Source organism: Silurus aristotelis, assembly GCF_946808225.1.
Source record: "Silurus aristotelis genome assembly, chromosome: 11".
Taxonomy (NCBI): Eukaryota; Metazoa; Chordata; class Actinopteri; order Siluriformes; family Siluridae; genus Silurus; species Silurus aristotelis.
Genome location: NC_139584.1, coordinates 6613419 through 6634516, shown reverse-complemented (window position 1 = coordinate 6634516; position 21098 = coordinate 6613419). Strand labels below are relative to the sequence as shown.

Below are 21098 nucleotides of genomic sequence, written 5' to 3'. Positions count from 1 at the left end.
AAATGCTGGCGTTACGATTTTTGTATGTGAGCAAACCATTGGCCTTGAAGCAAAAAGGAGCTTACGATTGAGTAAAGCCCTAATAACAAATCAGTGAAAGTGTAAATCTGTCTATTACTGATGGAAAGATTCAGGTGAATCAGCATAAAAAGTTAACAATGTAATGCATCGATTTAAAAAAGTTTGCATCGGATACAAGTTGCCATTTGTACCGCGAAGGATCGTTTTGAACATATTTGCATCGGTAAAAACAGATTTATTTATATGTGACTATTAGTAAATGCGCTTTTATTTATTAGACAGTAACTAATCATTTGAGACTAATATTTTATATGTAAATCAGGTCCCATGGTGGTCTAGTGGTTAAGATGCGGCGCTCTCACTGCTGTGGCCCGGGTTCGAGCCCCGGTCAGGGAACCAACCCCAGCCAGTCTTAGTGGCGGTCACAAGCCTGGATAAATGGGGAGTGTTGTGTTAGGAAGGGGATCCAGCGTAAAAACGTGCCAAATCAAACATGCGGATGATCCGCTGTGGAGACCCCTACTGGGAGAAGCCGAAAGAAAGTTATTTTATATGCAGATCGATTTCCCCTCACAAAATCTTTCTCGAGCCCGTTCTCTCGGCACCAATGCTGCTCTCCGTCAATATGACGTACTGCAACACTACGAAGACCGAGGCGTGTCCTGACAGTCACATAAGAATACAGATTAACATGGCAGAGGTAGAGCTGCATCTTCCTGGAAACAGAACAGAAAAAGAACATCTGGTTTTATTTAATCTTTCTGCTTTTGACATGTGTGAAAGGGCCATGCGTTAGAAGTCAGAAGGCACTTTGCTGCCTGTCTGAACCAAAGAAATAAAAGCGAACTATCTGTACAATATTGAATTGCATAACATCATGTTTTTTCCATTGCAACACATTGCGTTGAATCACATTGTGTTGAATCATATCTAAATCGGATCACACTGCATCGTAGTAGGAGTGTAGCTGCTTCTTATGTATCTTTAATGTATCGTATCGCTGACTTTGCATCGAGAGGCGAATCGGATCGGCCTCACTTATGGAGATGCACATCCATACTGTCTATGTCAATGCTGTATAGGGCCATGGTGACATTTACATAAGCAAACTTACTACCTGTAGTCGATATATAAATTCTTTACCTTTAGTACATCTATCCTTTACCTTATCAAGAAAATTTTGTTTAATCACAGAATAAATTGAGTAATAAACATTAAGGACCATGATAGTAATTGATTTTGAGGAGACTCTAAAATCACATTTTTTGGTGAATTTGAATGTTACAATCCAAATAACAAGCAAGGGGTACAATTTAGCATTTTGTTTTCAGAGAGTGTGTGTGCTTCAGTTTCAGCAGCTTGTTCCTAATTGTCGTTTGTGCAAATATTGAAAATATTCTTACAAGCAATGGTTCAGAATGTTCACGTATCTGAACTGCTGAACACTCAAGCTTCCGAGAATGAGCGCTCATGAGAATGAGCACTGACCGAACTGTAATATGGGGATATAATCTGCAATCTCAACATGGTTTACATCTGGTTTTGTGGCTAGATTGATTACTTGAATTAGCTAGTGGCTAGTCATATTACTGTCTTACGAGAAACAATGAAAAGATATTTCACCTTACTCAACAAGACTCCAAGGCTTTATAAAGTGAAGATAATCATAAACGATAGCGGATGTTTTTATTGCTTTCTTATGCTATTTTGAAAAGATTATCTTTTTCCACTTATGCATTTGGGTATTGGTGTGGTGTCTGAAAAAGAAGGGAAAGAAAAAAAAAAGTGTGTTAACTGTTCAGGTTAAGGACTCATGGGAGGGGAAAAACTGGAGCAGCTTGTTTTTGACTGCCTGAAGTATGATCGAGTTCTCGGTCCCCCTTTTATTATGCATTTATCATCTCAATCCAGCTAATGAAGCTGTGCTCAACAAGGCAGAGCAAAAAAAAAAGTCTTGATATTTGGAGGGAGTGTATTAGTTTTTGGCTGTTTGCTTTGGTTCTTGCATCTTTCTGGTGCAAGTTAATGTACATACATACTGTATATTACATTAGAGACAAGCTACAGGGGAAATAGGTACAGAAAAATGGGTAATTTAGATTGGATCACGAGAACAAAAATGTATGCTACCGGGCCATTTCAAATTTTACAAGAGTTACATACCACTAATTAAATTTTATTTTACTACACTGAAACCTTTTATCAGCAGTGGTGAAGTACACAAACCATGTACTTGAGTTAAGTAGAGATACACTCTGTAAAATATTACTCCAGTAAAAGTGTCTCTTTAAACTTTGACTTGGATAAAAATACAAAAGTATGATTTATGATGGCTCTAATGTTTCCTATTATCATTTTTATTACAAGACTCTTTGCATAATCAACTCAGTTTATGTAAAAAGACTCTAATGTTACTCTTAGCACACCAATCTAATAATAGAATGATATTAATGAGTCAAACAAAACCTTTTTTTCCAGTTAAGTTTTTATCCACTCATAAATAAAAATGCAACTGATTTTGCTTAATGAAGTTGGGTAAAAAATAGTAAGATATTTGACTTTAAAATGTAGTGAAGTAAAAGTCTCCCTAAATGAAAATACTTTAACTAAGTACAGATACATTAAAAAGCTACCTAAATTACAGTAGCTAATTACATTTACAGTGAGGAAAATAAGTATTTGAACACCCTGCTATTTTGCAAGTTCTCCCACTTAGAAATCATGGAGGGGTCTGAAATTGTCATCGTAGGTGCATGTCCACTGTGAGAGACCTAATCTAAAAAAAAAATTCAGAAATCACAATGTATGATTTTTAAACTATTTATTTGTATGATACAGCTGCAAATAAGTATTTGAACACCTGAGAAAGTCAATGTTAATATTTGGTACAGTAGCCTTTGTTTGCAGTTACAGAGGTCAAACGTTTCCTGTAGATTTTCACCAGGTTTGCACACACTGCAGGAGGGATTTTGGCCCACTCCTCCACACAGATCTTCTCTAGATCAGTCAGGTTTCTGGCCTGTCGCTGAGAAACACGGAGTTTGAGCTCTCTCCAAAGATTCTCTATTGGGTTTAGGTCTGGAGACTGGCTAGGCCATGCCAGAACCTTGATATGCTTCTTACAGAGCCACTCCTTGGTTATCCTGGGTGTGTGCTTCGGGTCATTGTCATGTTGAAAGACCCAACCTTGACCCATCTTCAATGCTCTAACTGAGGGAAGGAGGTTGTTCCCCAAAATTTTGCAATACATGGCCCCAGTCATCCTCTCCTTAATACAGTGCAGTTGCCCTGTCCCATGTGCAGAAAAACACCCCCAAAGCATGATGCTACCACCCCATGCTTCACAGTAGGGATGGTGTTCTTGGGATGGTACTCATCAATCTTCTTCCTCCAAACACGTTTAGTGGAATTATGACCCAAAAGTTCTATTTTGGTCTCATCTGACCACATGACTTTCTTCCATGACTCCTCTGGATCATCCAAATGGTCATTGGCAAACTTAAGACGTGCCTGGACATGTGCTGGTTTAAGCAGGGGAACCTTCCGTGCCATGCATGATTTCAAACCATGACGTCTTAGTGTATTACCAACAGTAACCTTGGAAACGGTGGTCCCAGCTCTTTTCAGGTCATTGACCAGCTCCTCCCGTGTAGTTCTGGGCTGATTTCTCACCTTCCTTAGGATCATTGAGACCCCACGAGGTGAGATCTTGCATGGAGCCCCAGTACGAGGGAGATTGACAGTCATGTTTAGCTTCTTCCATTTTCTAATGATTGCTCCAACAGTGGACCTTTTTTCACCAAGCTGCTTGGCAATTTCCCCCTAGCCCTTTTCAGCCTTGTGGAGGTGTACAATTTTGTCTCTAGTGTCTTTGGACAGCTCTTTGGTCTTGGCCATGTTAGTAGTTGGATTCTTACTGATTGTATGGGGTGGACAGGTGTCTTTATGCAGCTAACGACCTTAAACAGGTGCATCTAATTTAGGATAATAAATGTAGTGGAGGTGGACATTTTAAAGGCAGACTAACAGGTCTTTGAGGGTCAGAATTCTAGCTGATAGACAGGTGTTTAAATACTTATTTGCAGCTGTATCATACAAATAAATTGTTTAAAAATCATATATTGTGATTTCTGGATTTTTTTTTTTAGATTATGTCTCTCACAGTGGACATGCACCTACGATGACAATTTCAAAACCCCCCAATATTTCTAAGTGGGAGATCTTGCAAAATAGCAGGGTGTTCAAATACTTATTTTCCTCACTGTACTTCAGTATTGTACATCTACTCGTTATTAGCTGGGGTTTTTTTATCCACTAGAAATTTGCCTTCTTGTACAGAAAATCTATTTCTAAATGCCCTGCTCTAATAGAGAGTAAATTTGAAACATTTCTAAGCACAGTGCCATTCTGCTTGCCAGCTCCTGTTGGCACTCACTGGTCTCAAATCAGCAAGCAGTACACCATGTGCTCTGAGAGAATAAGAAGCCATACATTTGCAAAGCTATTCCTTTTATTCCTGCACTGATATTTTTAAAACTGTGTAACTATGCACAGCCACACCAGGGATAAGAAAACAGTTGTCACCCATGTGCATCAGTCAGATTTACATGTAGCTGGCATGTTTATCCAAGGCTAATTACAATATTGTAATACAACCTGAGCAGATGACAGATAAGGGTCAAGCTCATGGATCCAACTCTGGAAGCTTGGCAGTGCTGGGATTTGGACTCACGTACTGTACCTTCAGATCAGCAGCCCTAAGCCTTAACCACTACCACTACCATACATGGAATTTATAACTGGATTTGAATGTGGGAAAGATTGTTGCAAAACACTGATCTTGTATTAATTATTATGCATTTTATACAGGTTTTTATCTTGCATAATGTATCTGTGTTCAGGTTTTAGCCTAAAGGCAGGGACAACCAAACTCTAGACCACCAGTCACTGGAGACTCTGATCCAATAAAATAAGGTAGCAAAATAAACTTCTGTCTGTTCGGATTTTACATCAATTCAGCTGTCAATATATTGCCAAAGGTTTGCAGACACCTGGTCATAAGTGTGGTATGTGCTTTTTAAGAAGTGCATTCCACATTTAGTCCCAATTTGCTCTTATAATTTCCTTCACCCTTTTGGGAAGATGTTCCATTAGATTTTGGAATGTGTGGACATTTGTGTTCATCAGCCACGAAGGTGATAGTAAAGTCAGGTACTGATGTAGGTGAGGAGGTCTGGGGTGCAGTCAGTGTTCCAATTCATCCCAAAGGTGTTCAGTAGGGTTGAGGTCATAGCTCAATAGCAGGCCACTCATGATCCTCCTCTCCAAACCATGTAAAGCTATGTAAACAAATGTAAACCATATCTTAATGGAGCTCGCTTTGTGCACAAGGTGGAACATTGCCATGCTGGAACTAGTTTGGGTTTCGAAAACCATTTTATTACACCGCATCTAAAGACGTCCTGTACAATTGTGAGAGAAAGCACATATGGCAGAAAAGGTCTGGTGTCTCAATACTTTTGTCCATATAGTCCAAGATTCAAATCATTATCCAGATTGAAGAACACTTGCACTAGAAGGGCAAAACAATCCAATGATTTGCTTCCTGAGCTAAAATTCTTGGTTATCTAATCCTAAAGGCTATAGCACGTATCCTATTGAACGAGTTGTATGCGAAAGCGAGTTCTCTGTCTGGCCTGTAATATAATGAGGAAGCCACAGCGAGGTCTGTAGCTTGTGTAGTTGGCAGGTGGATCTGTGTTTTGATTTTATTTCTGGCCTCCTCTCGGTTATATGAGAAGCCCGGGGATCCAGCGCAGATCCAGCCATCACACAGATATCAGCTAAAGCCTTTATCTATATAAAAATGAAACATGTTGGACATATTGCAGTGGATTATCTGTTTTTGTCTTTGGAAGACTAAGAGATTGCAATGTGTGAGTGATGCAACATATTGCAACCTATATAGAGATGCAGTTCTAGACATGATGCTCATGAAAGGTCATTTTTAATATCCTGCTACTCATAACAAGTGCATTATTGTCCCTAATGAACCATGGTCCAATTCTAACACTGAGTTTGTTTTCTATACAAGAGAATTATTTTTGTGTGATTTTGTGACACCTTTTCATTCGGTTCGGTCGGTTGCATATTGCGACAGTTTTCACGCACACCAAATTGTTTTTATATGGGGGTGTTGTTTTATCTGTCAGTGACTTTGCTGGCGCTTTTTGGAATGTTTTATTGCTGCGCTTCAGGAAATTTGTATTAGAGGAAATTCAGAATGCTATAGTTGTTGCCACTGTTTATTAGTGCAGAATTATATCTCAGGGATTATGGTCAATAAAACAATATATCTTTCTTACACCTTTCCCGGTGGTTGGTGCTGTGATAGTAGGCGGAAAAGGAAAACCTCACTGGTTTGCTCTTAGACTTAATCTGAGCGCTTTTGGAGTATTTATCACCAAACAAAATAGATTTGAAAGCAGCCTCAGGACCACTAAAAAGACACTCATTCAATGGCCCATAATTGTGTAAGCCACTATTTAGACCACTCACCATTAGACCAATAGCACTGGCTATTCAGGAAGTTGAAAATACAAAACCAATCGATGTGTCTAGGGAAGAGAACCATTGTCAATCAGACCCCACAAAATCCTAGTCTCAGTAATAGACTGCAAACGCCTTGGATTTTCTCAATCTTGATTCAAAAAGCGAGGCTATTTGGAAGGAATATCAGGATTGCACATTTTTAATGACATAATATTGATTTGGACAATTAAAAAAAAACGTCACATGGTGATAAAATTGATCGCTTGAAAGGAAACTGTGCCTCTTTATCTGTCTACCCGTCTCCTCAATAAGGCTTTTCTTTCCAGAGCACCTGCACTTTATTTAAGCTTAAAAGCAAAAAGGAGGCAAGACTGACTGAAGGTGTCTTTGTGTGACTCTTTTGAACCTGGGTAATCATTGAGTGCTCTCCCACTTTGTATATTCTGCTCTGGTTCTGCCCTCAGTGATTTTTTGGTGTCGCACTGCTATTGGAGCAGTGCCACAGAAAGATGAGCTGAACAGTCGAATTCTGCTATGCTTTTAGTTCAGACAACCCTCGCTCTATCCTCATGTGCTTTGCTTTTGCAGTGTTGCTTCACTGATGACAAATAAAAGCTCTTATCAAAATATTGTCCATGCCTGGTTGAGCATGGCCTCATGATCTCGAGCCGATATTGGCCAGAGGAGCAGGTTGCTGCTGGTAGTGTGGGTGTGTTATTTTTGTGGGAATGTCTACAGTTACTGGCTCCCTGATTGGTATCCCGATTGGCATTCGCCAGTAAAATGTTTAAAAGGCTCTTTGCTCTCCCGGTCCCCTAGAGGCGCTCTTTAAAAGGATGCTAAGACACATGCAAAGAAGGGTAGCATAGCATACCATCTGACTAAGTCAGAGTTTGTCTGCGAAAGGCCTCCCACAGTGGACTTCTGGGATCACGTCCTCATCTAGAATCGAATCATATACTAATCAAGTCTTCGTTTTTAAATGCTGCACAAGTGCAAGATACATTACTAATGTAATTATGGTATAGTTTGGGATTTGTTTAACACAGGCCTTTCATTATTAACATTATTATATGCATTATGTGCATCTCAATAACTGAGGCCTCATCATGATGCATAGTCAGCGATATAATACATTAAAGACATTAAAGATACATAAGAAGCAACTACTGATGCAATGCGATACGATTCACCCCCAGTTCTATTCAGTGTGATCCGACTTCGATTTGATTCAACAAAATGCAATTCAATGCAATATGATGCAATGGAAAAAATATGATGCTATGCAATTTAATATATGGTACGAATAGTTAGCTTTTATTTCTTTGGTTTAAACAGACAGGAAATCATAAATGTACTTACAGTAAGTGCCTTCTGACATCTAACTCATGGCCCTTTTACAAACAAGCCTTTGTAGTACAAAAAAAAAGAAAAGAAAAATATTAAATAAAACCAGACGTTTTTTTTCCCTTTCTGTCTCCAGGAAGATGCAGCTCTACACTTAGGACATGCCTTGGTCTCTATAGTGATACGTCATATTCACATAGCAGCAGCGGTGCTGAGAGAACGCATTTGAGAATCAGTAAACAATATTTTGGTCACTTTTTAAATAATAAAAGTGTAGCGCATCTACTAATTTTTTATATAAAAATAAATCGCTTTACCGATGCAGATATGTTAAAAACAATGCATCCTGAGACAAATGACAATTTGTGCATCACTGTGTAACTGATATGTCTGGTTTAGAGACAGTGGCATTGCGAAGCATGTTTTGATCAGGCAGTTTGAAAGAAAATCATGGCATTGTAACACTCATCCTTCTATATTGTTACATTATATCAGCTACTACTTTTTTTTATCTAGGCAACAAAAAAAAAAAAAAAAAACAACCAAAAGACTGGGGCATTCACATAACCTGGTACCTGGTAACAAAGAAGTGGTTGGAGAGCCCAAGAAAATGTGGAAAAAGAAGTATCTTATTTTGAAAAGTTGGAGTTTCTTTTTAAATACTTCTATTGATTTTCTACAACGTTCTGCGTGACCTGTATACTTGTAGGAAGGAGTCGAGGCCATAACTTGCATTAGTCCTCACACCTTTGCGCAAGCCTTTTTTGTTTCCCAGCCAAATGCGATGGTCTCATTAGTAGTGTGAGGACCTGGAGACAAGGTTTCCTAATCCCAGCAGACATCAGATGTTATTGCTTTATTCTGCAGAGACTGCTTTTTACTTCTTCAGCCTAATGATGATTGCCGATCGGCGTCTTCTGTGCATATTTATTATCATTAAAAAAAGAGAGACTGAGGAGACTGAAGAAGATTCGGCGCAGTGGAGTGTGAAGGAAAGGGGGCTGCAGGCTTGTTGTGGTTAGTTTCTCTCCATGGGTGCATTGTAAACAGTCAGCACACAGCAGGGTAATAGGAATTCAGCTCGCGACGCCTAAAGTGTAATGATTTTCACCACAGGGACGGAAGAGAAAATAATTATCATAAATTTTTTCCCAGCATTCGGTTGAGAGTTCTGCACCCGTTTTTTTTTTTTCTTTTCAATTTTGTTTATTTTAGGTAAATACATATAGTGGATATTATAGTATATAGATCTCAGAGAAAAAGCATCCAAATTTTAGCATGCATGTGCATGTGTGTGTTGTCTGTAGTGTTTGTTTATTCAAGAACTCGTAAAAAGATGCAATGGACAAAAACAATCACTTATATTAGAAATTTTTTGGTACAGGGCTTTCGGTTCGGTACACATGTGTAATCATTTTTTTTGTGCGGAAAATAGTAAAATCTGAATTTGCTCAGGAACGTATAAAGTGACGGACCGCAGATTTGTTCAGTCTCCGCTTCACACTTTGAGCATTAAAAAAAATCAAATTTAACTTTAAAACATACACAACAAACAATATAGAGTTAATTTTGGAACTATAGTCAAAGTTCTTGTATGTAGACGTGTTGGAGGATCTGCTTATTGAAAATGTTTACATTTTATTTTATTTCTGATCAAAGGAAATAAAAGATTTGTTCATTTTGATGACCACTACTGGACATGATGTCTTCAAAGCATAAAAACAGATAAACAGGGTCTCTGGATTTGGCAGCTCTGGGCTTCAGATACTTTTAAATGCTGTATCTACATACTTTAAATTTAAATCCTTTTTATTTCTCTAATACCTATTTTGTCCTGTCTCTTTTCCCTCTATCATTTGCATTCCTTTTTTTCTCTCTCAGAGAACGAGCTGTAGCTACCTTTTGTGCACCATCCTCCTCTTTGTTGCCGTGCTACTAGCCGTTACAGTAACAGGCACCATACTCTTAATGAACCACTCCCAGGCAGCCTCAGGCCCTGATGCTCCGCCACTCATCACCACAAATCAAGATGAAGGCAATGCCCTGGTGACTGTAGAGAGAGGCGACGGCTCCCGCATTAATATCTTCATCGACCCCAACTGCCCCGATTTCAACAGCAACTTTCTGCGACTGGAGGGGTTACAGACGTCACTGCTGCACTCGCTCAGCCACCATGACACAGACCTGAAGTCGGTGAAAGGACAGGAGCGCGTTCTGCTCGTCCAGTTGGCTGAAGAAATTGCCAAACTTTCAGCTCATGGCAGCCAGCTGAAGGCAGAGTACAGCGCACTAAGGCAGGGCCAGACCAGCATCAGCCAGGAGATCAGCTTGCTGCAGACTGAGCAGGCCAGGCTTGTCCAGGTGAGTCCCTGATTCTGTTCAACTTGTAGGTTAAAAGTTGATGTCATGGGGGAAATGGACCAGATCCAATGGAGCACAGCTTGAGCTAACATTCTTTTTTTTCCCATACTTATTGGCAACTAAGGTTTCATTCGATTCCAATTACAATTCCGTTGATAATTGAACTCTCTTTGCTACAGTACAAAAAGTTGACTAAAAACTAAGGACCACAGTTTAAACCACAATCTGAAAACACAAGGATCAACATCACAAATTTAAACACCAAATAACACCACAACATTATGCAAAAGCTAACAACAGAAATGACAACAGAAATGTGTTTGGCAGTTGCACTGTACAGTAGAGTAAAAATAGGTACTAAATAGGTTGAAGGGATGCATTTTTCTTTACCTGTTGCATAACTCTGGCTGTAGGGTTGAGAAGGGTCTGAGAGTTTATTACAGTTTATTTCTATGTGTGAGTTTACATTTCACAATTGTGGTACAGGTGATCCCTGAGTTACTGTACGATGGTTAGACTTACGATTGTTCGAACTCACAATGACAATAGCAATATGCGAAATTTTTTTAAAGATATTCATTTTAGTGCAGCAAGACAAACCTAGCATTGTATATGCGTCACGATATGTTGGGACGCTGCCCGGATGTACAGATCTCCAGCCTTGTGAGATGCCTCACTCTTCTAGCTTCATATGGGCTTTTTAAAAATTCAATTTTACATTTAGTCCCTTTTTTATTTTCTAATAACCTCCTCTCTTCTGGGAAGATGTTCTTGTTGTCGTGGGTAAGGTGATGATTTGTAGAAGCATCTGTGTAACCTGCAATGGTGTTAATCGAGAGCTGACCAGCTGACTGAGAGACAGACAGGATCAGCTGCCTCACCACTTGGATCAACATTTTTATAAATTCAGGCGGTGAACTCAACTCAAATTTTCATTCAATTTCCTCAGCCAGGCAATAAACACGAGTCTCTATCAGTGGGGATGAACCATCATATAAATCCCTGTGGTCTGTCTGGATATAATTTGTCATATTCACTTAGGCAAGTTTTGAAATGGGTTTTGAAATCTTCGCTTGAAGGACATCTGAACTGTCAGGTTTTTTTCCCCCTTAAATAGATTGAAGAACACACTAGCACATGCGGATATTTTTAGAATTTGATCCCAATGTTTCCTGTCACCCCCTGAGGAGATTTCAGACATAGTAAATGTACATTTACATTTTTGTGAATTTCTAAAAAGCTTCTCTTTTATGGATAATAGCCAAACCCCCTCTTAATGTCTCTTGGGTAAACGTAATTGAATAGTACAAATAAAATAAGGTGTTGTTGTGGGTAGAAACTTCAACATTAGTGAAAGAAGAGAAAGATTGGAGTTTACCAAAAGAAGATGCAAGTGTTTCAACTCCATTTATTTATTTGAAAGATGTTTTTACCTAAAGTGACTTACAATTGAGCTGATAAACCGACTGTTAAGGGGCTTCCACGGCCTCTAAACTAAAATCAGAGTACTTTCACGGCATTTGGCTTCTCTGCCCTTCCTTCATTATTTGAGAGCTATTCAAAATGAGAGAAATTGCTGATTTTCTGAGTGCATTTGCTATCTATTTGTCTGCAAAGTCAGAAATGAAGGCTTTTTTTAAAAAAACATCTGTATAAAAATATTTTCTACTCAGTGGCCATATTGGCAACACTTCTTTGCAGTTTTTTTTTTTTTTTATATCTCCAGGATTCTACAGTATTTATTTGAATGGGGAAAGACCTAGAAATTGTGTCTAATCAATAAGATGTCAGTGGACATAGATTCTTATCATTGGCTGTCCAATTTTATCCACAGTGTTAAAGTCCAGCTCAGCAGAATCCACACCTAAAGTTCTACTGAACGCTAAGCTCAACTAATCAATCATGTAGAATGATGTATTCTGTGATATACAGACAAGGACTGTTCATGAAATATTAGGAGGGTGTTTAAAAAAATTTAATAAAATCTATGATATATCCTCATTTATATTTCCAGCCGTAGCCAGCTTCAATTTCTATACTGTCTCTGTCTATACAAGTCATCTGACTTAGCACAATCTCTGGTTTATTAAAGATACCTGAAGACTCAGGCCTCATTTAACATTTCTTCTCTCACCCTCTGGAAAAAACTAGCAAAGGAAGTGCAGAAAGCCCCATTACATTCACTAACTTAAATAACACTGCTCCAGTTTCACTATGTGTCATATATGAAACTTTAGAAAGGCTGTGATGTGGAGTTATTAGTGCACTTAGCCTAAACTCTAGTTAGTGGAAAGGTTTCACCTTACCATTAGATGAAAAATACCCTGATGGAGAAATGTTCCATTAAAAATATACGAGTTCATTTTAAGATCGGGACCTTTTTATGATCCCCTACTTGTGAACGTATATTATTATTTTACTACTTTGTTATAACTTGGATTAATTATCACAACTATTATGACTGAAGGGTTTAATTAAAAATTTTACTCTCTCGCTCATGGGATGTTGTTTTTCATAAACCGATATTACACTTTTTCTACTCTGATAATGCATTTTCTAGTCATTGTAATGCAGGTGTTGATGGATGTCATTTACAAACCTGTGTGTATCCAAACAGTATCTTTAATGGAAAATGTGAGCTTGGCCCGTCTGAGCATGTTGAACAGTGTTACCCTGAAGCATACATATTTTGTTAGGAAGCTATCATTGACCTGTAAGCCACCATTTCAAAGTGTACGCCTTTACAATCCCCCCTTTACAATTTACATTTCATTATTTGGGAAATGTAAATGCTGACATCAATCATTTCTTAGCATACATGGGATAAATTATTAAACTAAAGGCTTCTATTAATTCCTTAATAAGAGGAAAATGCACATATATAACAATAGACATTCTTAAACATTTGTGAAAAGTCAAGTCAAGTCAAGTCAAGTTTATTTGTATAGCGCTTTTCACAACAGACATTGTCTCAAAGCAGCTTTACAGAAAACAACAGTGAAGGTGAATGGTGTGCGTTTGTCCCTGATGAGAAAGCCGTGGCGACAGTGGCAAGGAAAAACTCCCTTAGATGATATGAGGAAGAAACCTTGAGAGGAACCAGACTCAAAGGGGAACCCATCCTCATATGGGTGACATCAAGAGTTTGGTCATAAATCTTTCAACAATACAGAACAATTTGTGATCATCATAGATCCAGCATCAGCTTCTCCATGCCAGGGCCTTTAAACACTCGGCATCTTCTTCTCCATGATCATCCATAGGTCCATAATCTTCACGAGGTGGGACGTGACTGGAGCTGGCCAAACCTCAGGATGCCTCGGGATGGGGAGAGAAAGATAAGCAGTGGAGAGGAATTAGCGTAGCTGCTGTTCATGATATTAACAGCACAAGTTGATAATGTGCATGTAATCATATATTCTGGAGCACAAGGTTGTGATGTGATGTATGTGATGTGTGTTATGTGTAGGCTTTGCTAAAAAGATATGTTTTTAATCTACACTTAAACTGGGAGAGTGTATCTGAACCCCGAACACTGTCAGGAAGACTATTCCAGAGTTTAGGAGCTAAATGTGAAAATGCTCTACCGCCTTTAGTGGACTTTGCTATTCTAGGAACTACTAGAAGCCCAGAGTTTTGAGATCTCAGGGAGCGTGACGGATTGTAGCGTGTTAAAAGACTGGATAGATACATGGGAGCCAAACCATTTAGTGCTTTAAAAGTGAGTAGCAGTAGTTTGTAGTCTATTCGAAACTTAATAGGAAGCCAATGTAGGGACGATATGATTGGGGTTATATGATCGTATTTTCTTGACCTAGTAAGAACTCTTGCTGCGGCATTCTGAACTAACTGAAGCTTGTTTATTAATGATGCAGGACATCCACCTAGTAATGCATTACAGTAGTCTATTCTAGAGGTCATAAACGCATGGACGAGCTTCTCTGCATCAGATATAGATAACATTTTTCTTAACTTAGAAATATTTCTAAGGTGAAAGAAGGCTGTTTTTGTAACTTGATTGATGTGATTTTTAAAAGATAAGTTGCTGTCTAAAATAACTCCCAGGTCTTTTACCGTTGAACTAGTAGTTACAGAACATCCGTCTAAATGCAGGCTGAGATGCTGGAGCTTCTGTGTACTATTTTTTGGGCCGATGAGCAAAATCTCCGTTTTATCAGAATTTAATAGCAGAAAGTTATGGGTCATCCAATCTCTTATTTCTTCAACACACTCAGTTATGCGAGCTAATTGAGCTGTATCGCCTGGTTTGGATGAAATATATAGCTGGGTATAATCAGCATAACAATGGAAGCTAATTCCATGCCTTCTAATAATATTTCCTAATGGAAGCATGTATATTGTAAAAAGCAGGGGTCCTAGAACTGACCCTTGTGGCACGCCATAATTTACTAGCATTATCCTGGATAGCTCTCCATTTAAATCTACGAAATGGTAACGATTGGACAGGTAGGATTTAAACCAGCTTAATGCCTGTCCCTGAATACCGATGTAATTCTGTAAGCGATCGAGGAGAAGATCATGATCTATAGTGTCGAACGCAGCACTAAGATCTAGTAAAACTAATAGGGAGATGTAGCCTTGGTCTGAAGCTAAAAACAGGTCATTAGTGATTTTAACTAGAGCAGTTTCTGTGCTATGATGGGGCCTAAAACCTGACTGAAACTCTTCAAAGATATTGTTCTCCTGCAAGTGGTTACATAACTGGGCAGCGACAATCTTTTCTAAAATCTTAGACATAAATGGGAGATTTGAAATTGGTCTGTAATTCGATAGCGTGTTTGGATCCAGATTAGGTTTTTTAATGAGGGGCTTAATAACTGCTAACTTGAGGGATTTAGGGACATGACCTAACGATAGTGAGGAGTTAATAATATTGAGAAGAGGCTCACCAGCTGTATATAACACTTCCTTCAGTAGTTTAGTGGGAATTGGATCTAACTGACATGTTGTTGATTTAGCTTTCATAATATCATCATACAGCTCTTCCTGTCCTATACATGTAAAACAGTGTAGTTGTGGGGTTGTAAGTACGATTGTGTCGGGAGATGCTGTCAGAGGTTGAACTGCCACAATTGTTTTTCTAATGTTATCTATTTTTTACAGTGAAGAAATTCATAAAGTCTTCACTACTAAACTGTGATGGAACACATTTTTCAGATCCCTGATTTGTTGTTAATTTAGCGACTGTACTGAAAAGGAACCTGGGATTGTTTTTGTTATTTTCTATGAGTTTGCTCAGGTGTTTAGCTCTAGCAGCTTTTAGCGCCTGTCTGTAGCTAAGCATACTGTCTTTATACGCAATTCTAAATACCTCCAATTTAGTTTTCCTCCATTTTCTCTCCAGATTACGTGTTGTTCTCTTTAGGGCATGCGTATGACTATTATACCAAGGTGCAGGTGCTTGTTCTCGAACCTTTTTTAACCGGATGGGGGCAACAGTGTCTAAAGTGCTAGTGAGGATAAGGTCTATGTTGTTCGCCATCTCATCAAGATGATCAGCAGTTTTGGGTTTAATGTGAAACTGAGATAAATCAGGCAGGTTATTTATGAATCTGTCCTTAGTGGTTGGAATAATAGTCCTACCAAGTCGATACCGTGGTGAAACACGGTTAATCTGCTCTACCGGTAGTGTGTACAGAACTCAATGGTTTGTGTTGAAGGTATTTGGAATTACCCTCAACACAATTCGACCTTCTTTGTCCACACAAGCTGCTCAGGTGCTTATTCAGTCTTTTGTCATTTCAAGACTGGACCACTGGAATTCTCTGACTGGCAGGTCGACCTCTGAACGCTGTTTGTCCACTGCAAATGATTAAAAATGCAGCTGCGTGACTTGTGTTTAACCTGCCCAAGTTCTCCCACACCACACCACTTCTGCGCTCCCTCCGACTGGCTTCTAGTAGCTGCATGTATCAGATTCAAAACCCTGATGCTTCCCTACAAAGCCAAAAATGGACCAGCACCTTCTTAACTCAGAGACGTCATCTCTCCTCGCACTGCTCAACTGGTACCATCTTCTCTCAGGGTAAGAGGTAAGTATACCTCAAGGCTCTTCTCTGTTCTGGCACCAACGTGGTAGAATTAGGTTTCCCTAGATGTTCCAAACAGCGGAGTCCCTGGCTATCTTCAAGGGTGTAGACCTTCCACTTTTTGAAACACTTAAACTAACACTTTTCCAGGTTTGCTTTGTCTTTAAAGAAACATCCTCTCAACAGAGTTGTAGTCTGATAAATCGTAAGGTTTGTAATCTTGCGTACCAGTGTAGATTCATTCATTGCTAGAGACTCAAAGCACTTTACTACGTCCCTCTGTACAAGAGCGTCTGCTAAATGCTGCAAATATAAATTCATGGTTGAATATCACTAAACATAATAAACCACTCGGTGCATGCAAACTAATTATGTGTTTGTGAGACAAACACATTGGCCTGACTGATCTGCAATGTCAGAATAATTGAGAGCGACCAATTATAACAGTTATACCAGAAAGTACTTTTTACTAGGAATATGAAGTTACAAAAAATGCAAAAAAACATATTAAAAAAATATATAATTATCCGACTGCCTAAAGATGTCAAATGTTGCTGTTTTTTTTTTCTTCATAGTAAATATCAGGTTTTTGTGAAGTAAAATAGAAAAGATAATAAATAGATCTATTTATTTGTCACAAATATTTAACAGCACAGTTAAATTCTTTCTATGCATATTGCAGCATATTAGCAAGATGGGGTCAGAGATGATACAGTGGTCCTGGAGCAAAAAAAGGTTAAGGGACTTGCTCAAGGGCCCAGTGGCAACTTGGCAGTGCTGGGGCTTGAATCACAGACCCTTCGATTTGTAACCCAGAGCCTTAACCGTTAAGCTAAAACTGCCAGTTGCTAGATAGCAGTGTGCTGTACTCAAATCGACAAAAGCGTAACCGATTCGATTTGTAATCAGATACTGGCTGTCAAAATGTCTCTATTTCTCCTGCATCAAAGTCAGAATTACATTTTCAAATGCAATTTTCTCACTTTTGGAGGTACCTTGTGATCCTGATATGTAGCTCTCAAAAGTATGCCCTGTCCAGAACTATATATGGTTCTGATAATTCACTTTAATGAATATTTATAAAGCGCTCCCTTGGCCTGAACATGGAATTAGAATTCAATTAAAGACAGCAGTCTACTTCTCTTGCCCGTGTTTCCGTTGATCTTGGCACTGCTCAATATGTGGTAAAAGCTCAGCTTTAGTGAAAGCCAGACTTTAGTCTAGAAAGTAGCTACAGGACCATTTAACATATTCTATAGTTAATTATCATAGCAGCATGTGAAATTGAGTGCTGTAGGTAATTGCCTGATGAGTCATACCCTTTCTGTTCTCCTGCTGTGTAGTGAGAAACCTGTTTAACCAAGACAACATGCTTGTGCCCTTTACGGGTGCCCTTTAAGGTTTTTTCCCCCATGTCAGACACATTGTGAAATTAAACCAGCTATACACACTCCTAAATCACCTGCCATTGCCAATTTCTTTATTTATATTTTTATTCATATATATATATATATATATATATATATATATATATATATATATATATATATATATACAGTGAGGAAAATAAGTATTTGAACACCCTGCTATTTTGCAAGTTCTCCCACTTAGAAATCATGGAGGGGTCTGAAATTGTCATCGTAGGTGCATGTCCACTGTGAGAGACATAATCTAAAAAAAAAAATCCAGAAATCACAATATATGATTTTTAAACTATTTATTTGTATGATACAGCTGCAAATAAGTATTTGAACACCTGTCTATCAGCTAGAATTCTGACCCTCAAAGACCTGTTAGTCTGCCTTTAAAATGTCCACCTCCACTACATTTATTATCCTAAATTAGATGCACCTGTTTGAGGTCGTTAGCTGCATAAAGACACCTGTCCACCCCATACAATCAGTAAGAATCCAACTACTAACATGGCCAAGACCAAAGAGCTGTCCAAAGACACTAGAGACAAAATTGTACACCTCCACAAGGCTGGAAAGGGCTACGGGGAAATTGACAAGCAACTTGGTGAAAAAAGGTCCACTGTTGGAGCAATCATTAGAAAATGGAAGAAGCTAAACATGACTGTCAATCTTCCTCAGACTGGGGCTCCATGAAAGATCTCACCTCGTGGGGTCTCAATGATCCTAAGGAAGGTGAGAAATCAGCCCAGAACTACACGGGAGGAGCTGGTCAATGAACTGAAAAGAGCTGGGACCACCGTTTCCAAGGTTACTGTTGGTAATACACTAAGACGTCATGGTTTGAAATCATGCATGGCACGGAAGGTTCCCCTGCTTAAACCAGCACATGTCCAGGCACGTCTTAAGTTTGCCAATGACCATTTGGATGATCCAGAGGAGTCATGGAAGAAAGTCATGTGGTCAGATGAGACCAAAATAGAACTTTTGGGACATAATTCCACTAAACATGTTTGGAGGAAGAAGAATGATGAGTACCATCCCAAGAACACCATCCCTACTGTGAAGCATGGGGGTGGTAGCATCATGCTTTGGGGGTGTTTTTCTGCACATGGGACAGGGCGACTGCACTGTATTAAGGAGAGGATGACCGGGGCCATGTATTGCGAGATTTTGGGGAACAACCTCCTTCCCTCAGTTAGAGCATTGAAGATGGGTCGAGGCTGGGTCTTCCAACATGACAATGACCCAAAGCACACAGCCAGGATAACCAAGGAGTGGCTCTGTAAGAAGCATATCAAGGTTCTGGCGTGGCCTAGCCAGTCTCCAGACCTAAACCCAATAGAGAATCTTTGGAGGGAGCTTAAACTCCGTGTTTCTCAGCGACAGGCCAGAAACCTGACTGATCTAGAGAAGATCTGTGTGGAGGAGTGGCCAAAATCCCTCCTGCAGTGTGTGCAAACCTGGTGAAAAACTACAGGAAACGTTTGACCTCTGTAATTGCAAACAAAGGCTCCTGTACCAAATATTAACATTGACTTTCTCAGGTGTTCAAATACTTATTTGCAGCTGTATCATACAAATAAATAGTTTAAAAATCATACATTGTAATTTCTGGATTTTTTTATTTATTTTGTCTCTCACAGTGGACATGCACCTACGATGACAATTTCAGACCCCTCCATGATTTCTAAGTGGGAGAACTTGCAAAATAGCAGGGTGTTCAAATACTTATTTTCCTCACTGTATATATATATATATATATATATATATGAAATGTCCAAAATGTCCTACATGCGCTGTCCCTCTAATAAACCCATTTTTGATCCTGTCCATCGTCATCACTCCCAACGAAAACCTTAACATCTTCAGCTCTGCTACCTCCAGTTTCACCTCCTGTCTTTTAATTAAGGCAACTGTCTCTAAACCATACAACATCACAGGTCTCACCACAGTCCTAAAAACTTTCCCTTTTACTCTCACAGATACTCTTCTATCACAAATCACTCCTGCTATCACTCTTCTCCACCCACTCCACCCTGCCTGCACTCTTTTCTTCACTTATCTAACACACTCTCCATAACTTTGCAATATATATATATATATATATATATATATATATATATATATATATATATATATATATATATATATATATATATATATATACACAAATATAAAGAATGTATAATATACATATCATCAACCATAAGTTTGTCTAAACTTTTTGCACTTTTTTAACTAAATATCTTTGCAGTAATGCCACTGACATGCTTTTAAACTGGAAAGAGAATTTCAGAGGCATAGCAGCAAAATTTCTGCTCCGCCAACAACAGTGCAGGCTACATTGGCCTCAAGCGTTCTTACTGATCAACTTGAGGAACATTCTGACAACACTGAGACTAATTTTGAACATTCAAATTTGAGTGCAAGCCCAGACACAGCACTGAATCAACTTTCTTTTTTTCAATTGCCTCCTCCCAATTTATATCAACCACTTACATATTTAGACCATGTGAAACCTGGCAGGGATTTTCAGAGACACTGGGGAAAAAAAATAAATCAGAGTTTATAAATGGCACGCTTCAGAGAAAGAATAATGCAGTCTTCAAGCCCTCATTTACTGTCGGGTTTAATACAATAAAGCTGAACTGTTCAAAGCCACAATACTGTGGGTTGCAAAAAAACAACTCATAGAAAGAAATGTAATAGCAGCCGTGTGATGATGCAATGGCTGGTTTGGAAGTCTTTTATATTCAGGGAGGAACGCGTGTATAATTGTTTAGCTTGTGTATTTGTATGCGTATGGAAATGTGTTTAATTGTCATTTTGATGTAAAACTTCACTACAACCTCATTTTGGTTGAAAACATTATTTCATGCTGGAAGGCACCATGACACCAAGAAGAAGCCAAATCAATGTACACCACCCCATATGACGATCACTGTGTTGACAATTTCCTGTAAAATGTCAACGAATTATTTTAAAGAAAATGTTTTTCTTTAAAAATAAAAAAAGAACAAAAAAGACTCAAATTTAATATACTGTATAAATAGTTTCTTTTTGCTTGTGATTGCTTCGCACTGGATTGCTATTTTCTATTCAATTTCCTCTGACGCTGTTGTGTTCATTAATCTTTTCCTCTCGAGCGAGTGAAGTCTCCTTTTTTTGTGTTTTTTGTTTTTTCTTTAATGTGTGAGTTTTGTTCTACACTCAGATGCCCACTGTGTTAGAAAGCAAGAAAAAAAGCTTTGAATGTGTCTATGATTAATGAATGCAACCCAGCCACCAATTGTAAATATGCTCAGGCAGTTTCACTGGCCATCAATGAACGTTTACAAAGACCAATTACAGA

At 38.7% G+C, this 21098-nt stretch overlaps 1 protein-coding gene across 1 annotated transcript in view; it reads left to right on the top strand.

Annotated features, from left to right (window-relative positions):
- The window catches only part of LOC310733811 (fibrinogen C domain-containing protein 1-A-like), a 100801-nt gene that overhangs the window by 21135 nt on the left and 58568 nt on the right, over positions 1–21098 (top strand). The window contains exon 2 of the mRNA XM_083555240.1: positions 9802–10281. Coding sequence (XP_083411366.1) covers positions 9802–10281 — 480 coding nt within the window. The remainder of the gene's footprint in view (positions 1–9801; positions 10282–21098) is intronic.